Source organism: Erinaceus europaeus, chromosome 9 (assembly GCF_950295315.1).
Source record: "Erinaceus europaeus chromosome 9, mEriEur2.1, whole genome shotgun sequence".
Classification (NCBI taxonomy): domain Eukaryota; kingdom Metazoa; phylum Chordata; class Mammalia; order Eulipotyphla; family Erinaceidae; genus Erinaceus; species Erinaceus europaeus.
Window position 1 is genome coordinate 89,542,258 of NC_080170.1, and position 19,842 is coordinate 89,562,099.

At 37.3% G+C, this 19,842-nt stretch overlaps 1 protein-coding gene across 1 annotated transcript in view; it reads left to right on the forward strand.

The window, feature by feature from the left end:
• CFAP44 (cilia and flagella associated protein 44) overlaps positions 1 to 19,842 on the forward strand; it is a 147,311-nt gene that overhangs the window by 19,446 nt on the left and 108,023 nt on the right. Inside the window, exons 6-8 of the mRNA XM_007516341.3 lie at positions 1,893 to 1,995; positions 6,203 to 6,419; positions 16,342 to 16,456. Of these exons, the coding sequence (XP_007516403.1) occupies positions 1,893 to 1,995; positions 6,203 to 6,419; positions 16,342 to 16,456 (435 nt within the window). The remainder of the gene's footprint in view (positions 1 to 1,892; positions 1,996 to 6,202; positions 6,420 to 16,341; positions 16,457 to 19,842) is intronic.

Below are 19,842 nucleotides of genomic sequence, written 5' to 3' on the forward strand. Positions count from 1 at the left end.
TTTAAATAACTTATTTTATAACAGCCTTTTCTTTATTTTTTATTAATTTACTTACAAAATTAAAAATATTGACAAGATCACAGGATAAGAGGGGTACAATTTCACAGTTTCTACCGCCAGAGTTCCACATCCCATCCCCTACCTCGAAAGCTTTCCTATTCTTTGTCCCTCTGGGAGTATGGACCCAAGGTCATTGTGGGATACAGAAGGTGGAAGGTCTGGCTTCTATAATTGCTTCTCTGCTGAACATGGGCATTGGCAATTTGATCCATACTCCCAGCCTGTTTCTATCTTTACCTGGTGGGGCAGGGCTCCAGAGAGATGGGATTTATTTTAGTTTTTCTCAAAAAGGGATGTCCAGACAGGTACCCAGTATCAGTACTATCCTGGACCTTGTTATAAATGTAAATACAGAAGTTCAGATCTAGCTTTGACTTACTGACTCATAAACTCTGATGGTGGTGTCTGCAGTTTGTGTTAAGCCTTCCTGCTAATTGTAATGCATGCTAAAGATTGGGATCGACTATCCAAGTTCTTCTGATTATAGTTTTTTAAAAATATTTATTTACTTATTCCCTTTTGTTGCCCTTGTTGATTTACTGTTGTAGTTATTATTGTTGTCGACATTGTTGGATCAGACAGAGAGAAATGGAGAGAGGAGGGGAAGACAGAGAGGGGGAGAGAAAGATAGACACCTGCAGACCTGCTTCACTGCCTGTGAAGCGACTCCCCTGCAGGTAGGGAGCCGAGGATTGGAACCAGGATCCTTACATGGGTCCTTGAGCTTTGCGCCTCGTGCGCTTAACTTGCTGTGCTACTGCCCAACTCCCCTGATTATAGTTTTTTTTTGTTTGTTTGTTTTGTTTTTTTCCTCCCTGGTTATTGCTGGGCTCGGTGCCTGCACCATGAATCCACCGCTCCTGGAGGCCATTGTTGCACTTGTTGTAGCCTCGTTGTGGTTTGTTATTATTATTGCCATTGTTGATGTTGTTCGTTGTTGGATAGGACAGAGAGAAATGGAGAGAGGAGGGGAAGACAGAGAGGGGGAGAGAAAGACAGACACCTGCAGACCTGCTTCACCGCCTATGAAGCGACTCCCCTGCAGGTGGGGGGCCGGGGGCTCGAACCGGGATCCCTAAGCCGGTCCTTGCGCTTTGCGCCACATGCGCTTAACCCACTGCGCCACCGCCTGACCCCCTGATTATAGTTTTTAAAAAAAACTAGAGAGAGACAGAGAGACAGGCTGGGAGTATGAATCAACCTGTCAACACCCACGTTCAGCGGGGAAGCAATTACAGAAGCCAGACCTTCTACCTTCTGCATCCCACAATGATCTTGGGTCCATACTCCAGAGGGTTAAAGAACAGGAAAGCTATCAGTGGAAAGGATGGTATGCGGAGGTCTGGTGATGGGAACTGTGCGAAGCTGTACCCCTCGTATCCTATGGTTTTTGTCAATGTTTCCTTTTTATAAATAAAATTTTTTTTAAAAATGTAAAGTTAAATATAACTCAGTCATGAAAGTAAAAATGTAAATGAGTATGCTTATAGTATTCAGATTAAATAATAGCCCTCAACTACTTAGATAACCATACTTGAGTTTTCTATTGTTTGGATACTAATAAACTACAGTTCTCCCTCTGTATGTGTTATTGCTGTGGCTTCAGCTCTCCAGGCTGACTTTTTTCAAATAGATAAATAGACAGATCTACCGTAACACCAAAGCTTCCTCCAATGTGATGTGGGCAAGGCTTGAACATGGGTTGCACCTGTGACAAAGCAACAGACTATCCACTACTAAATTATAAAATAATAAGTATTAAATATTACACTAATAGGTATATTTACATAAAAGCTTCCTTTTCAATGTTTTAGTGAGATTTTATTTTATAGGTTCATCCCCAAAAAACTTACTTCACAGTAGCTGAAAAAGGAGTTTCCCCCAAAATTATCATCTATGAATATCCTTCTCTGAAGCCTTACAGAATCCTTCGAGGTGAGCCCAATAAAATCTTTAAAATATGCATGTTCAAGGTTAATGTTCTCAAGATGTGATGTTATTGTAGCGGCCAGGGTCCTCCAGAGAAAGAGAACTAGTAGGAGTTGCATGTCAAATTTATTTAAAAGTATTGACTTATGCAGTTGTAGGAACTAGAGACTCTGAAGTTTGTAGGACATCCTAAAGCTGGAAAAATGCAAATTAGTATGTAGGAACCCCTGCTGTATCCTTAAGCAGAAGTTGTTTATTTTAGGGAAACCTCACTTTTGCTTTTATGGCTATTGAACTGAGTAAGACTCACCCAGATTATCAAATGCAGTCCCTTTATTTAATGTGAATTGATTATGGGCAGTGAGCATATATAGAAAATACTTTTATAGGGGCCTGGTGGTAGTGCACCGAGTTAAACGCTCAGAGTGTGAAGTGCAAGGACTGGCGGAAGGATCCCGGCTCAAGCCCTGGAGCCGCACCTGTAGGGTGGTAGCATCGCGAGGGTGAGGCAGGTCTGTAGGTGTCTGTCTATCTTTTCTCTTCCCCTCTATCTTTCCCTCCTCTCTCAATTTCTCTCTGCCCTATCCAACAATAACAGCAGCAACAACAACAACTATGGAAAAAAGATTCCACGAGGAGCAGTGGATTCTAAGTGTAGGCACGGATGCCCTGTGAGAACCCTGGAGGTAAAACAAACAAAAAAACACTTTACAACATCTAGATTAGTGTTCAATTGAATAACTGAATACTAGAACCTAATCAAGTTGACACATAAAATAACCATCACAATTATCTTATAGTTCTGTTTTCCATATAGTTAATTGCAGTTTTGTTTCTTAATTTGTTTTCTTTCCCAGAGCACTGCTCAGCTCTGGTTTATGATGGTGCTGGGGACTGAGCCTGGGACTTTGGAGCCTCAGATACGAAAGTCTTTTGCATAACCATTATGCTATCTCCCTAGTCCAATATTCATTTTTTTAAAAGAAATCTTTTTTTAAGAGAAATTTTAATTTTATAAAATTGAAAGGCTCAGAGGTTTCCATATGCCCCTTACCTCCACCCCCATATATATATATATCCTGTTCATTGTCAATATCATTCACTGGAATGAACTTAAACATTTTTTTCTTAATCAAGGGTGAACTTACTCTGATCTGACACATCACAATCATCTGAAGTTCATACTTTTCCTTCGTGTTTCTTGGTTGTGTATATTCTATGGGTTTAGACAAACATGTAATAACACATCCAGTTAGCATTATAATAACATAGAGGGTATTTCCTTTTGTTATCCAAATAATAAATTAATACAATACATTAATTTTACTATTCTTTCCTTTGAGTGCACAGTTTCAATCTTCATCATACTGTCAGTTTATTTTACAGAGGCAAAGAATTTTAAAAGTTTAAGGGAATTGTAACATTGAATACCATAAATAATGGACTCAGACAGCAAAATTTTCTTCATATAGTTAGAATATAATTTGTGTTAGTAATCTTTGCAATTGGGATAATCACATTAAATATTTTAAAAAACTAATTGGTATGAGAGCATTTACACAGTCACTACATGTTTAAAATTTCAGTGATTGCGTCTAGACTATATTTCGTGTTATTTAAGCATTATGAATAAGTCTAAAACATGTTTCTTCTTTGAAATTTTTTAGTGAAAAATGCAAATGAAACATGGCCACTGTATTACCACTAAACCTGGCATTTACAAATGATGACCAAGAGGCCAAGTATGACCAACTGCCCAACTTACTCAGATTCTGAGCTAGGCATGATTTTTGTTAAATTTCTTTATTGAGGGATTAATGGTTTATAGTCAACAGTAAAATACAATAGTTTGTACATGCGTACATTTCCCAGATTTCCACATAACAATTCAAACCCCACTAGGTCCTCTAGAGGGTATTTTCACTGTCATAAATCATCTGTGTTCTCCACCTAGTCATAAGTGTCTCTTTTACCCCCTTACCAGCCAGTGATATATTGATTACCTCCATAGGTTTGCTTTTCAAGAATGCCATGTAGTTGGAATTATGCAGTACCTAGGTTTTCCAGAATGTTTTCTTTCACTTAGCAGTAGTTATCTGACTCTTCTAGACTTTTCATGATTTTATAGTCCATTTTTTAATATGAAATAATACTTTGTTGTCTAAATATATCACAGTTTATTCATTGACAAGCATCTCAGTTGCTTCTAGATGTCTACAAATAAAGATACTATAAACATCTGAGTGCAGAGTTTTTTTGTGTGTGTAATTTGTTTTCATCTTTGTTGGGAAAGTAGTAAGGTATGTAATTGCTAGGATGCATCTGTGCTAAGAGTATGCTTAGTTTTGTAAAACTATCTTTCATTTTGCATGGATGAAGAGTTCCTATTACTCCACAGCCTTGCCATCATTTGGTGGTCAGAATTTTGGATTTTAGAATTCTGTTGGGTTCATAGTTAATGTATTATTTTGTTATATATTTCTATGATGACACATGTAGTGCATCTTTTCTTTTTAAAAATATATTTCATTTATTTTACTGAGAAAGATACAGGGAGAGATACCAGATTGGACCTGGGACTTTGGAGCTCAAGCATGAAAGTTTTTATATTATGTAGGGCATCTGTTCATGTGCTTAGTTGCAACTGTATCTCTTTAATGAAGTATCTGTTAGGGTCGTTGACCCACTTTTCAACCCAGTTACTTATTTCTTGTTGAGTTTTAAGAGTTCTTTGTACATTTGAAATAGAAGTCCTTTCTTAGATTTTTTTTTTTTTTTGCAGTTTTTTTCATCCTGAATCTTTGATTTGGTGCTAAACACTACTTTTAGGGAAATTCTCAGTCATAACTTAAAATTTTCCTTCTATTTCTTTTTTCCCCTGGCTTTCCCATTAACATATGCTATTTGTAGTTATGCCATAGCCTTTGGGTAGTCTGTTTCTACCATCCTTGTTTCTCATTGATTTTCAGCTTTTTAAAAATATTTATTCCCTTTTGTTGCCCTTGTTTTATTATTGTCGTAGTTATTATTGCTGTTGTTATTGATGTCATTGTTGTTGAATAGGAAAGAGAGAAATGGAGAGAGGAGAGGGAAGACAGAGAAGGGGGAAAAAGATAGACACCTGCAGACCTGCTTCACCACTTGTGAAGCGACTCCCCTGCAGGGGGAGAGCCGGGGGTTTGAAACGGGATCCTTATGCTGGTCCTTGCGCTTTGCTCCATGTGCGCTTAACCCGCTGCACTACTGCCCAACTCCCGATTTTCAGCTTTTGAAGAATCTCTTGACAATTCCTGCAGGTCACTTGTGTCCTACCCACCACTCCTGGAGTTTTTAATTGTCATACTTGTCTGCACTGAGCCTATTTAGTTCATCAGTTATAATTCAGGCTTTACTACCTTGGCACTAGTTCTCACTACTATTTCTGTTCATGAGTCTTTACTCTGATAAATTCCAAAGCCTTGTATTCATTTGTTGCTCGCTCCAGTCTTGGGACAAGTGGCTTGCCCTGTGATATTCCCTATCTAATGGATGCCTGAAGAGTTCTTGGCTGTTTAGTATAGCCAAGTTTTTACTTGTTAGGATGAAATGGTGAGTTTCAAGCTCCTTTCATGAATAACCAGGTGTCTGAAGTCATTGTCAATTTGTGTGTGTGTGAATTTTTTAAGTTTCAAAATTTATTTGTCACTTGGTTTTTATTGGGACTTCATGTCTGCACAATTCCATTGCTCGTGGTGAGCTCTGCCCCACCCCCTTTTTTTTTAGATAGAGGGTAGGAGACAGAGATGGAGAAAGAGGTGGAGACAGACAGCATACTCCCAGGTAGAGACTGTGGACTGTGGCCTGGGTCCTGAAACTTAGCAAAGTGTTAGTCTACTAGATGAGCTACCTTCTGACTCCGTCCATCTGACATACCCAACCTGACATACTTTATATTCCCCCCTCCTTTTATAAAGTGGAGTATGTTTTCAAAGAGCTCTTCTCATGCAAAATGTGATAGAAGATTTTCTCTCACCCTCTTTCTTTTTATCATGTAATTCATCCTAAAACCAAAAATGTGAATGATACTAGAATTGTTTCTTTGAATGATTCTTGGTATTCTTCCCACAAAACATAGCACCAAGTACTTACTCTCCCTTTGCTTTTGAGAAATAGTGCTCTTGCAAAAATGAAATCAGTGTTGTTTCTGTTCATTAGACTCAGATTTTCTTTTCAGATGGGACTGAGCTGGCATATGCTTATGTGGACTTTGACTCTAGTGGTTATTTGCTGGCCTCTGTTGGTAGCAATCCTGATTACACTATGACCATCTGGAATTGGAAAGAGGAACAACCCATATTGAGGTCAAAAGCCTTTTCCCAGGAAGTTTTTAAGGTGACTTTCAATCCTGAAGATGAACAACAGCTTACTACATCAGGAACAGGCCACATCAAGTAGGTGGTGTCACCAATACCGGTGCTAGTAAGTTATCCTAAGGACATTGCCTAAGAGAACTGAGTGGCTGGAGACATTTTTTTGTGATAGAAGTAGTGCAGATTGCAAAACCTAACTAGTAGTATAGCTTTTCTATTTCAATATGGGGATTTATGACTGAAGCCAGCACAGATGAAAACAGGAGTTTTTAACTAATGTCATAAGGTTTGTTTACAAATTCATATTGGATTTTCATATTAAAAATTGTTATTTGCAGCAATAATACATGACATAAATATTGTATGTCAGTGTTGACATCTTTGAGCTTAATCTGTGAAGAATTAGAACAGTTGATTTCAGGTATACAACACCTATGTATATATTACAAAGTGAGCACTATAATAGATCTAATAAACATCTATTACTATGCCTACTTATAATTTTCTTGTGATTGCTTTTATATAACTTTTTAAAATTTTTCTTTATTGGGGAATTAATGTTTTACATTTCACAGTAAATACAATAGTTTGTACATGCATAGAATTTCCCAGTTTCCCATATAACAATACAACCCCCACTAGGTCCTCTGTCATCCTATTTGGACCTGTATTCTCCCCTGCACCCACCCCAGAGTCTTTTTTTTTTAATTTCTTTATTGGGGAATTAATGTTTTACATTCAAAAGTAAATACAATAGTTTGTACATGCATAACATTTCCCACTTTTCCATATAACAATACAGCCCCCACTAGGTCCTCTCTCATCCTTCTTGCATCTGTATTCTCCCCCACCCACACCCACCCCAGAGTCTTTTATTTTGGTGAAATACGCCAATTTGAGTTCAGGTTCTACTTGTGTTTTCTCTTCTGATCTTGTTTTTCAACTTCTGCCTGAGAGTGAGATAATCCCATGTTCATCCTTCTGTTACTGACTTATTTCACTTAACATGAATTTTTCAAGGTCCATCCAAGATCGGCTGAAAATGGTGAAGTCACCATTTTTAATAGCTGAGTAGTATTACATTGTGTATATATACCACAATTTGCTCAGCCACTCATCTGCTGTTGGACACCTGGGTTGCTTCCAGGTTTTGACTATAACATATTGTGCTGGTAAGAACATATGTCTACAGAGATCTTTTTGGATGGGAGTGTTGGGTTCCTTAGGATATATCCCCAGGAGAGGAATTGCAGGATTATAGGGTAGGTCCATTTTTAGCCTCTCAGGACTGTTTTCCACAGAGGTTGACCAATTTACATTCCCACCAGCAGTGTAGGAGGGTTTCTTTGACCCCACAACCTCTCCAGCATTTGCTGCTGCTACTTTTTCTGATGTATGACATTATCACAGTAGTGAAGTGGTATCACATTGTTGTCTTAATTTGCATTTCTCTGATAATCAAAGACTTGGAGCATTTTTTTTCATGTGTTTCTTGACCTTTTGGATCTCTTCTGTGGTAAATAATCTGGTCAAGTCCTCTCCCCAATTTGGAAGGGGTTATTTGTTTTCTTGTGGTTGAGTTTGGCAAGTTCTTTATATATTTTGGTTATTAGACTCTTGTCTGATATATGGCATGTAAAGATCTTCTCCTTTGTGAAAGATTAGGTGTCCATAGGTGTGGGAGCTTACTTCTGGACTCTCAATTCTATTCCACTGGTCAGTGTGTTTATTCATGTTCCAGTACCAAGCAGTTTTGATGACAATGGCCCTATAATACAGTTTGAGATCTGGGAGTGTGATGCCTCCAATTCTCTTCTTTCTTCTCAAAATTGTTTTAGCAATTCTAGGTCTTTTCTGGTTCCATATAAACATTTATAGCATTTGTTCTATTCTCCTAAAAAATGTGGTTGGGATCTTGATGGGGATAGCATTAAATTTGTAGATGGCTCTGGGAAGTATATTCATTTTGATTATGTTAATTCTTCCAACCCATGAGCATGGAATATCTTTCCACTTCTTTGTGTCTTTTTCAATTTCTTTGAGTAGTGACTCATAATTTTCAGTATACAAGTCTTTCACTTCTTTGGTTAGGTTTATTCCTAGATATTTTATTGTTTTGTTCCTGTAGTGAAAGGAACTGATATCTGGATTTCAACGTCTTCTAACTTAGTGTTTCCATAGAGGAATACCACTGACTATTAAATGTTAATTTTGTAGCCTGACACTTATTGTATTGCCTGATGATTTCCAAAAGCTTCTTGCTGGATTCCTTAGGTTTTTCTATGTATGTTATCATGTCATCTGCAAATAGGGAGAGCTTGACTTCTTCTGTTCCAATCTGTATGCCTTTAATTCCTTGCTCCTGTCTGATTGTTATGGCAAGAACTTCCAACACTATGTTGAATAATAATGGTGATAGTGGGCAGCCCTGTCTAGTACCTGATACTTCCAGTTTTTCACCATTGAGTATGATGTTGGCTGTAGGTTTGCTATATCTAGACTCCACTATCTTCAGGAATTTTCCATATATTCCCATTTTTTGTAATGTTTTGATTATAAAGGGATGTTGTAATTTGTCAAAGGCTTTCTCTGCATCTATTGATATGACCATGTGGTTTTTGCTCTTGATTTTATTGATGTGGTGGATCACATTGATTGATTTATGTATATTAAACCAACCTTGCATCCCTGGGATAATGAACAATCTTTTTAATATACTGTTGTATCCAGTTGGCTAGAATTTTGTTTAATAATTTAGCATCTTTGTTCATCAGAGTTATTGGTCTGTAGTTATCTTTTTTGGTGTCCTGTCCACTTTTGGTATCAAAGTAATGTTGGCTTCATAGAAGCTGGGAGTATTCCAGTGTCTTCAATCTTCTGAAAGACTTTTCAAAGTAGATATATTAACTCTTCCTTGAAGGTTTTGTAGAATTCATAGGTAAAACCATCTGGTCCAGGACTTTTATTCTTGGGAAATTTTTTGATAACTGTTTCAATTTCATTAGCTGTGATGGGCCTGTTCATGTTATTTAATTCTTCTTTACTTAATTTTGGAAGTACGTAGGTTTCCAGGAAATCATCCATTTTTTCCAGGTTCTCTAGCTTTGTGGCATATAATTGTTCATAGAAGTATCGCATGATATGTTGAATTTCTGCGGTGTCTATTGTGATATCTCCTCTTTCATATATGATCTGATTTATTTGGGTCTTCTCCCTTTTTGTTTTGTGAGTCTGGTTAAAGGTTTGCTGATTTTGTTGACTCTTTCAAAGAACCAACATTTACTTTCGTTGATCTTTTGTATGGTTTTCTTATTTTAAATGTTATTGATTTCTGCCCTAACTTTAGTGATTTCTGTCGTTCTGGTTGCTTTAGGGTTCATTTGTTCTTCTTCTAGGTCTTTAAAATGTGCAGTCAGGCTGTTTATTTGTGCTTTTTCTTGTTTCCTAATGTGTGCTTGTATGGCTATGAACTTCCCTCTCAGTACTGCCTTAGCTATGTCCCAAAGATTTTGATAGCTTGTGTCTTCATTTTCATTGAACTCTTGAAACATTTTGATTTCTTCCTTTATTTCCTCTTTGACCCAGTTGTTGTTAAATAGTGTACTGTTGAGCTTCCACATTTTGGGACTATTACTAATCTTTTGTTGATTGTTAAGTGTCCGTTTAATTCCACTGTGGTGTGAGAAGATGCTTGGGATGATTTCAATGCTCTTGAATTTGCTGATGCTGTCTTTGTGGACTAACATTTGGTCTGTCCTTGAGAATGACCCATGTGACTTTGTTGTTTTCGATGGGTTATGTTGTTTTCCCGGGCTGGCTTCACGGGCGGGTAACAGACGACCTGGGACTCATGGCTGGGTTGTAGGCAGTATCTCTTTATTCATGCAGGACGCAGCACAATCTATACCAAGCTAAGCTAAACTCAAGGCACTATAAAACTCACAATGCTGTCTTTATATATACTTGCCAAGTAGGGTGGAAACAGGATGTGACATAGAGAGGGTGGAGAGAAAAGTGACTGGTGAAAATCAGAGTGTGACAAGGAGGGGGCAGAGCAGGCGAGAATCCTCTCACTGAACCACCAATACCCTGGAGGCAGTGCTTTATGTAAAAGTGATTTATGTAAATAGACCAAAGCTTTGAATGGGATTAAATCTATCCCTATATAGGCATATGGTTAAGCAGAAGCCAGGGGGAGCTGGCATACTATCCAACATCTCCCCCTTTCTTTTTAACTAATGGCCATTGTGGGGTGAACAGAAACCTATATCGTACAGGCATTTTCAAAAAAGAAACTGGCACAAACATGGAGGAACAAGTAAGCGAGCAACAAGAACCAGTATGCTGCCAAGGGAAGGCCTGAGGGAGACATTTCTTGCCTCTGTGGGCAAGGTTTTATCAAGCTAAAGGACCTTTCTCGCCTCTGTGGGCTTTTCTTGCCTCGACGGGCCTTTCTGCCTCTGTGGGCATTACCTAGCTTGGGGGGGGGGGGAGGGTAAAGCCTATAGAGTCCCATGGCAGCTGGCTGCAGTCAGTCTTTGAGAAACCCAGCAGCGTAAAGGGAAGCTGCTAGTTTTATGTAAAGTGTCCAAGAGGTGTACCAGTGAGTCCTATAGAAGTGCCAGTCCAAAGCAGATGTCCATGGAAGAATGTCAGGGGGTGGAATGTTGTATGAGGAACGTCAGCTGCTGGAATTCTGCTTTTCTGTAGAGAACGACAGCTGCAATTCACTTACTTATGAAACAAAACTTGTAGCAGGTTAGAAGTTTACCACAATAGATAACTCGATGATTATAATTGGTTTAAGTATCTTTATAAATTTGGAAGGTCTTTTTCATTTCATTTTAAGGCTCCTAACCAATCTAAGCGCAATAAAATGTGGTAAGTCAAAGAACCACTGCTAGAGCCTCAGGCATGAGAATCATTAGCATAACCATTGTGCAATCTACTGTTTCTAATTGAGAAGGTATTTGTTGATATATATATCAACAACGTCTTACTTAACCTTTTGTTGCACCCATTCAAGATGGAGACACACCCTAGGTGTGCGCAGGTTTTTTAGACCAACTTAGTTAAGAGACTTGAGTCAAATGTGTATTCCAGTTTCTTGGGATGAATGACTCTGAAAATGTCCAGTAGTTCTAGTTTATCTATTCCCTGATTTACACCCTCATTTCTTTATTCATTTTTCTCCCTGGAATATCTGGCCAGTTGAGAGAGTGTGGTATTGAAGTCCCCTACTGTGTTGCTGTTAATATATTTCTGTATCTCTTTCAGTAGATGTTTGATGTATTTAGATGGCTTCTCATTGGGTGTATAGATGTTAATAATTGTTAAGTCCTCTTGATTGACTGGTCCTTTGAGCATTAAGTAATGCTCATCCCTATCTTTTTTATTTTATTAATTTTAAAGTCTGTCATGTCAGATATGAGAATAGCTGTTCCTGCCCTTTTTTTGTGGGCCATTGGCTTATATGATAGTTTTCCATCCTTTCACTTTGAGTCTGTGTTTGTCTTGTTGAGTTAGGTGGGTTTCCTGTAGGTAGCATATTGTTGGGTTTTGTTTTCTGATCCATCTTCCTACTCTGTGCCTTTTGATGGGTGAATTCAGGCCATTTGAATTTATTGATATCAAAGATTGATGATATTTAACACCATTCTTGTAGAGTTTTAGAGTGTTCTGATGCATGGCATATTTATGGTGGTCTGACTGTTTATAGGAGACCTTTCAGAACTTCTTTCAGGGCACGCTTGGTGATCGTTGATTCTTTCAACTGTTGCTTGTCTGGGAAGATTTTTATGCCTCTATCTAGTCTGAATGACAGTCTAGCAGGATACAGTAGTCTTGGTTGAAAGCCTTTCTGATTGAGCACTCAATAGATATCTGGCCATTCTCTTCTGGCCTGTAGTGCTTGTGTGGAGAAGTCTGCTACTAATCTTTGTTTTGTTTTAAAAATCTTCATGTAAGTGGGATAATATGTTTCCTGTACTTCTCTGTCTGATTGATTTCATTTGCTATAATACCTTTAAGTTCCATTCATTCATATACAATGTCACAAAGGTTTTCATCTTTTTATGACAATAATTATTCCATTGTGTGTGCATTGTTTATATTGCAAATTTAAAATGATTTTAATGGGAAAATCATTGCATTGCAGCATTGTATAAATTTCTGTTGTGCATCATTGAAAATCAGCATATATAATTTGTTCATATTTAAGCTTACCACCTTCCAGTCTCTCCAAGAAGTGTTTTTATCATCCCCTAATTGTTTTATTTAGCTTATCTACAGGTTTCTACATAGGAGTAGAAGCATATGGCATTTGTTTTTACCCACCTGGCTGATTTTACTTAGCATAATACATTCTTTTGCTTTTAATTACATTTTGTTTATTCACTGCATAGAGACAACTAGAAATAGAAAGGAAAGGGGAAAATAAAGAGGAAGAGAGACAGACACTTGCAGCACTACTTCACCACTCGCAAAGCCTTTCTTCTGCAGATGGGGCCTGGGGGCTTGAACCAGGGTTTTTACACGTTGTAACATGTGTCCTCAACCAGGTATACCACCACCTGGCTCCTATATACTACATTTTTGCCCATTTGTCAGTTTATGTGTACTTAGATAGTTGTCGATTCTTGAGTATTATAAATAAAACTTCAGTGAATGTGGGAGTGCACTTTTTCACAGTAGTGTTTTTGTATTTTGGTGGGGTAAATACCCAGAAATGTTATGTATAATTGGATTTTATGGGATTTCTATTCTATTGAGGAATCTCTAAATTGCTTTCTGGCAATAATTATGGGAATTATTATTCCCACTAACAGTGTACAAAAGTTTTTTTCCACATTCTCATTATTATTGTTTTTTGTATTTTGAAAATAAGAGCCATTTTTATAGATATGAGGTAACACCTTGTTGTTTCAATTTGCATTGCCTGAAAAATAAGAGAGGATAAAAATCTTTTCATGTGTTTGTTGTCCATTTGAGTGTCTTCCTTTGTGAGGTGTTCATTATTTGATAGGCTTGTTTGTTTGGTGTTTTTTCTTCTTTAGTTTTATAAGTTGTTTCAAATTAATTAATTAACTAATTAATTAATTTTTTATTTATGAAAAGGAAACATTGACAAAACCACAGAATAAGAGTGGTACAACTCCACACAATTCCCACCACCAGAACTCCTTATCCTATCCCCACCCTGATAGCCTTCCCATTCTTCAACCCTCTGAGAGTATGGACCCAAGGTCATTGTGGGATGCAAAAGGTGGAAGGTCTGGCTTCTGTAATTGCTTTCCCACTGAACATGGGCATTGACAAGTCAGTCCATACTCCCAGCTTGCCCCTCTCTTTCCCTAGTAGGGTGGGGCAGTGGGGAAGCGGAGCTCCAGGACATATTGGTGGGGTCGTCTGTCCAGGGAAGTCTGGTCAGCATCCTGCTAGCATCTGGAACGTGGTGGCTGAAAAGAGAGTTAACATACAAAGCCGAACAGATTGTTGAGCAGTCATGGACCTAAAGGCTAGAGTTGGCAGATGAAGAGTTGGGGGGCCCTCTATTTTGTAGATAGCTAGTAGGCATATTTTAGTTAACAGTCCAAAGGGCCTGTGGCTATACTAGTTTTTTATGTTATTTATTTATTTTTGTCTCAGCCAGAAATCTGATATGCAAGTGGATCCTAATTATTGTCTGGGGAGGTAGTAGCATGGCTGGCAGAAGGACCAGTAAGTTGGATCAGGGAAGAGAGTAGCTCCCAAATATGGGAAAGGTGTATAAATATTGTTGACTGTAAACCCCATCAATTTGATGTGATCTGGGGCCCATATTCAGCTTAGGAGCCTATGTGACCTCTGCATCCCTGTAGATCTGAGCTCACATTCTGTGGTCATGAGTAGGAACATTCCAAGCTGCCCCAATATCGACTCATCTTCCTCAGGTGTAGCACAGAGTATGTTGTCCATCTTGAGTTTTATAAGTTCTTTGTATACCTTGGATGATGGTCCTTTACCAGAAGCATTCTTTTGAATATCTTTCCCCCAGTCAGTAGGATATCTTTTTGCTTCATCAATACATCCTTTTGTTGTATTTCTTGTTTGATATAACACCAATAGTTTGTTCTTGTTTTTGTCTCACTTATTGCTGGAATTAAGTCTCCCCCACCACACACACACACACACACACACAAATCACTGGAGCCTCTATCATGGAATGTAAAATCTTAGATGTTAGTCTAGTTTCAGTCTTTTTCATGTGGCTATCCTATTCTCCCCAAAACATTAATTGAACAGACTTTTTTTTTTCCTCCATTGTGGGCTCTTGACTCTTGTTGTAAATTAACTGTCCATGTATGTATTTTTTTTTTTTAATTCTGGGCTCTTAATTCTGTTTCATTGATCTGTGTGTCTGAGTTTAGTTTAAGGTAATGCTGTTTCAATGACTGTCACGTTCTAGTATAGTTTATTTTGAAACCGAGGACTCTATACCAAACTTTCTTTATTCATTCATCCATCAGTGAATACTTAGACTTTTTTTCATATCTTTTTATTAAAAACAATACTACTATGAACATGAGTATAAAATGTCTTCTCAAATTAGTGTTTTGTGTGTATGTGTGTATGTTCTTTATAGAAGTACCCAAAAGTGGAATTGTTGGATCATATGTTAGTTCTATTTTTTTTTAATGTAAAATGTTTTTTCCCATTTTTTTAAAATTTATTTTATTTTATTTATTTATTCCCTTTTGTTGCCCTTGTTGTTTTATTGTTGTAGTTATTATTGTTGTTGTCGTTGTTGGATAGGACAGAGAGAAATGGAGAGAGGAGGGGAAGACAGAGAGGAGGAGAGAAAGGTAGACACCTGCAGACCTGCTTCACCGCCTGTGAAGCGACTCCCCTGCAGGTGGGGAGCTAGGGTTCGAACCGGGATCCTTATGCCGGTCCTTGTGCTTTGTGCCACCTGCGCTTAACCCGCTGTGCTACAGCCCAACTCCCGTTAGTTCTATTTTTAATTTTGAAGTGCCTTTATAATGCTTTCCATAGTGACTGCACAAATATACATTAACAATTCACAAAGATTTTCTTTACATCCTCTTTCATGATTGTTATCTCTTAAATTTTTTATAATATCCATTTTAACAAGTGCTAGAAGATCCACCACTGTGACTTTTCTCCTGATGATTACTGATGTTGAGCACCTTTGCTTGTACCTGATGCTATCTGTGTATCTTTGAAGAAATGTCTATTCCAGTCCTTTGCCCATTGTTATTATTTTATATACCAAGTTGCTACTGAATATATATGATTTAGAAATATTTTCTCCCATTTAGTAGGTTGCCTTTCTGTGGTTGTTGATTTCCTTGGATATGCAGAAACTTTGTAGTTTAGTTTGATATAGCACCACCTATTTTTGCTTTTGTTTCTCTTGATCTCCTCTTGATCTCAGGTCACTGGTGCTAAATCCCACACTCTTTCCACTATATCACACTCTGATCTATTACCAGAATGGAACGGTTTTGTCCTTTTCAAGTCATGCTTCACTTTATCTGCATTTAACAATTTTTTGCCTGTAGGTGACTTGCTATGCCTTATTGTTTTTATCTAATCTAAATTGTTCTAAAAGCAAATTTAGAGGACATTCTCAAGTAACCTCCTACTGGCTATAAGCTAAAAAATTTCAGTTCTGTATATTCTCCCATCATTGAATAAAGTGCATATTTCCTATGCACTATGAATTTAGGAAAGGCAGACACTGAACTATTAATTTAGTAATTGCTGGTTTTTAAGGAGTTGTATGACCTACAAGTGATGTTATAAATATCCAAAAGACCTTTGGGAGAAAAAGAGTTTCCCATCTTTGGTCTAGGCCTTTGTCTGGTAGGCAGCATATATGTAATACATATTAATTAAATTAAATAGTATGCATTACAAATATATAAATGCCTAGGTGATATTATAATTAAAATAATAAAAGTTTTGAGATATATTCATTCTCCTTTTTACTTGTTTGCAGGTTCTGGGAAATGGTTTACACATTCACTGGTCTCAAGCTTCAGGGTTCATTGGGTCGATTTGGCAAAACATCAAGTACTGATATAGAAGGTTACATGGAGTTCCCGGATGGGAAGGTAATACAGCCACTATGCTATGCTTATGGAATTATACTTTAACGTGACATACATACATACATTATATGTTCTAAAAATCCTTGTCAGCAACAAATACTATAATTGTAAATATGATGACCATTTAATTTTTGTCTTAATATATTCCCACAAAATTGTCATAATTCATGTATACATTCAATTTTCTGGTATTTTTTTTTTTTTACTAAAAGTAATATGCACAGCTATGCAAGGATTTTCATGTTCTTGTAACAGTGTAATACCACTTTTAACCACAGAGTTGCAATGTTTATATATATTCATCTCCCCCTGTTTGTTATTTATGAAGATGCTCTAATAGGAATTAGTATTAGGAATAATTGGGAATATTAGGAATTATTAGTTTAATGGTTATCTACCAGTCTTATGGTATGATCTTTGCTTTTATTAACAAATTATTATTTAGGGATATTGGCATCTGCATCCTTATTATTATTTTTTAGATAATTTTTTATTTATAATATGGAAACACTGGCAAGACCATAGGATAAGACGGGTACAATTCCACACAATTCCCACCACCAGAACTCCATATCCCATCTCCTCCCCTGATAGCTTTCCTATTCTTTATCCCTCTGGAAGTATGGACCCAGGGTCATTATGGGGTACAGAAAGTGGAAGGTCTGGCTGGCTTCTGTAATTGCTTTGAACATGGGCGTTGACAGGTTGATCCATACTCCTAGCCTGTCTCTCTCTTTCCCTAGTGGACCGAGCTCTGAGGAAGCAGGGCTCCAGGACACATTGGTGGGGTTGTCTGCCCAGGGAAGTCTGGTTGGTGCCTTATTATTTTTTGAGAGACATCTGCAGCCCTGTTTCACTACCTGTAAAACTTTCCCCCAGCAGGTGGGGACCAGGCGCTTGAACCTGGGTCCTTGTGCACTGTAATGTATGCACTTAACCAGGTGCACCAATGCCTGGCCCCTGCATCCTTGTTTTGTTAACATCAGTTTATTTCATCTCTCATAAAACATATTGACACATTGCCTATAAGATCAGTGTCCTATTAATATTGAATTTACTTTTTCATTGGAATGTTATTTAGCATTGTTTGTAATCCCTTCAACTGTAAGTAAATATCAGCATACTCTAAAGAGTTAAAGCTGGCAAGACACTTTGATACTGCACGTGCTTTGTCATAGACATGACAAAGTTGAACTCAGTCCCTACTAGACTGAAGGAAGCTTTGGTGCTATGGTATCTTTCTGTTTGTCTCTCTATTTCTTTGTCTCTGCCTTTTTATCTATAGGGAAAAGAAAGTTGACCTGGAGCAGTGAAGTTCCAATGACGACAAGAATTTTTTTTTTTATTCAGGAGATTAATGGTTTATAGTAAATATAGTTATTGGTACTTGTGCAAAATTTATCAGTTTTATGCATAGTATTCTCACCTCCAGCCTATGTCCTTGGTCTAGTCATTTATCTAGTGATTTATTCTCAGTTTGAAATTATGATGCTTGTTCAGCATGACCAAGACCATTAAATATAGCTTTTTTTCCCTTTTGCTCTGTTTCATTTCAAGTATATCATTTTTTCAGGAAGATATTAACATGCCAAGGCAACAATTTCAACTTGGTAGAGTCTTTGATTGAATTAAAGAAAGGTGATTTTTTTAAAAAGAAAAAAAATAAATTATGATGCTTAGAAGAAATATCAGCCTTGGATTATGGTTAAAATATATGTCCAAGCCTATAAGATGATTGTAAATCAAATTCTGAATACTGTAAGAATACACTAAATACTAAATACTAAAATCAGGATCTGACTAAATCTAGAGTAGGGCACCTTAAGTAAAAACCCTGTGGTGAGGGGGAGGGTGGACGTTTGGGGCAGAAGGGGGGGCGACACAGTCTTTTGGTGGTGGGAATGGTGTCTATGTACAAAAGGAAAAAAAAAAATACACCCCAGATAAAGATCAAAGATCAATATATGAGTTTTTTTTCTGTAGAGTTTATGTAGATGGAGAGAAAAAAATAAGCATCTTAAATGAAAAAGTCACAAAAGAAATTTTATAGTAATAGGAATAAATATCATATACTTAGATAATTAAAATAAAGAACTAAGGCTAGGGGGGCTGGCAGTGTTGTACTTGGATAGGTGCACACTTAACAGTGTGCAAGGACCCTGTTGAAGCCCATGACCCCCACCTGCAGGGGTAGCTTCACGAGTGGTGAAGCAGTGCTGCAGATCTCTCTCTATCTCTCTCCTAATCACCCCACTTCTCTCTCTATTTCTCTGTCTCTATCCAAAATAAATAAACTAAATTTTTAAAAAAATGCTAGGAAAGATTTGGAAACTAGAATGAACAATATGATTAGGTCCTAGTGTTTAAGGTGTTCAGTGACCTGGAAAAAGTATTAAGACACTGGAAGAGTAGATTTGCAAATGTAAGAAGTTACAGATGGGCTAGGGAGATACCATAATGGTTATGTAAAATACTTTCATATCTGAGGCTCTGAGGTCCCAGGTTCAATCCCCAGCACCACCATAAGACAGAGCTGAGCAGTGCTCTAGTTTTTCTTAGTTTCTTTCTTTCTGTATCTCTCACTTTCTCTCTCTCTCTCTCTCTCTCTCTCTCTCTCTCTCTCACTGAAAGAGGATACAAAATACATTTTTAAAAAAGAAAGGATAGAAGAAAAGGAAGAGAGGAAGAAAAAAAGGAATAAAAGAAAAGAAGTGAATGAAAAATATTTGGCTATAAACTGAATTAGATAGAAAGGAAATAGTGGATTAGGTAGAAAGGAAATCTGGAGCCAAGAAATGAGCTAGGAAGATGCTTCTGTCATCTAAAAAGTGGTATTCAGGGCCTAGACTTTTCTCAGACTAAATGGAAAAGGAAGATTAGACAAAAGGAACATTTTTTAAAAGGAATACTTTATAATTTGGTGACTTTTGTGGCTTTAGTCACTGGAAAAAAAGAAAAGTTTAATTAAAGAATATACCAAAGATGTGGGGCCAGGTGGTAAAGTGTTCGGTATAGAGAAGAAAAGAATGGTGAGATGAAGTTTAGTAATATGTGAAAACAGGTAGAAATAGGTGGAATCCACAGATTAAAATATTAAGTATGGTCATCGTTTATACTGGGAGGAGAGATGCAGAATGCCAGAATATGACGGCAAGAATTAGATCAGTTTTCCAAAGACATTTCATGAATAGTAATTGACACTGAGGTTCTAATTGATGCGTTTTGATTTTTGCTCATCATTTGCAGTTTATTTGGAAATTCCTGTTGATCACTTCTAGTGAAGACTTCTGTATTAAAGCTTTCAAGGGTTTCTAGAGAAAAACAATCATGTAAACATACAAAATCAACTTTGTTTTTCTCTTTTTTTTTTTTTTGGCAGAAGCCTTTGA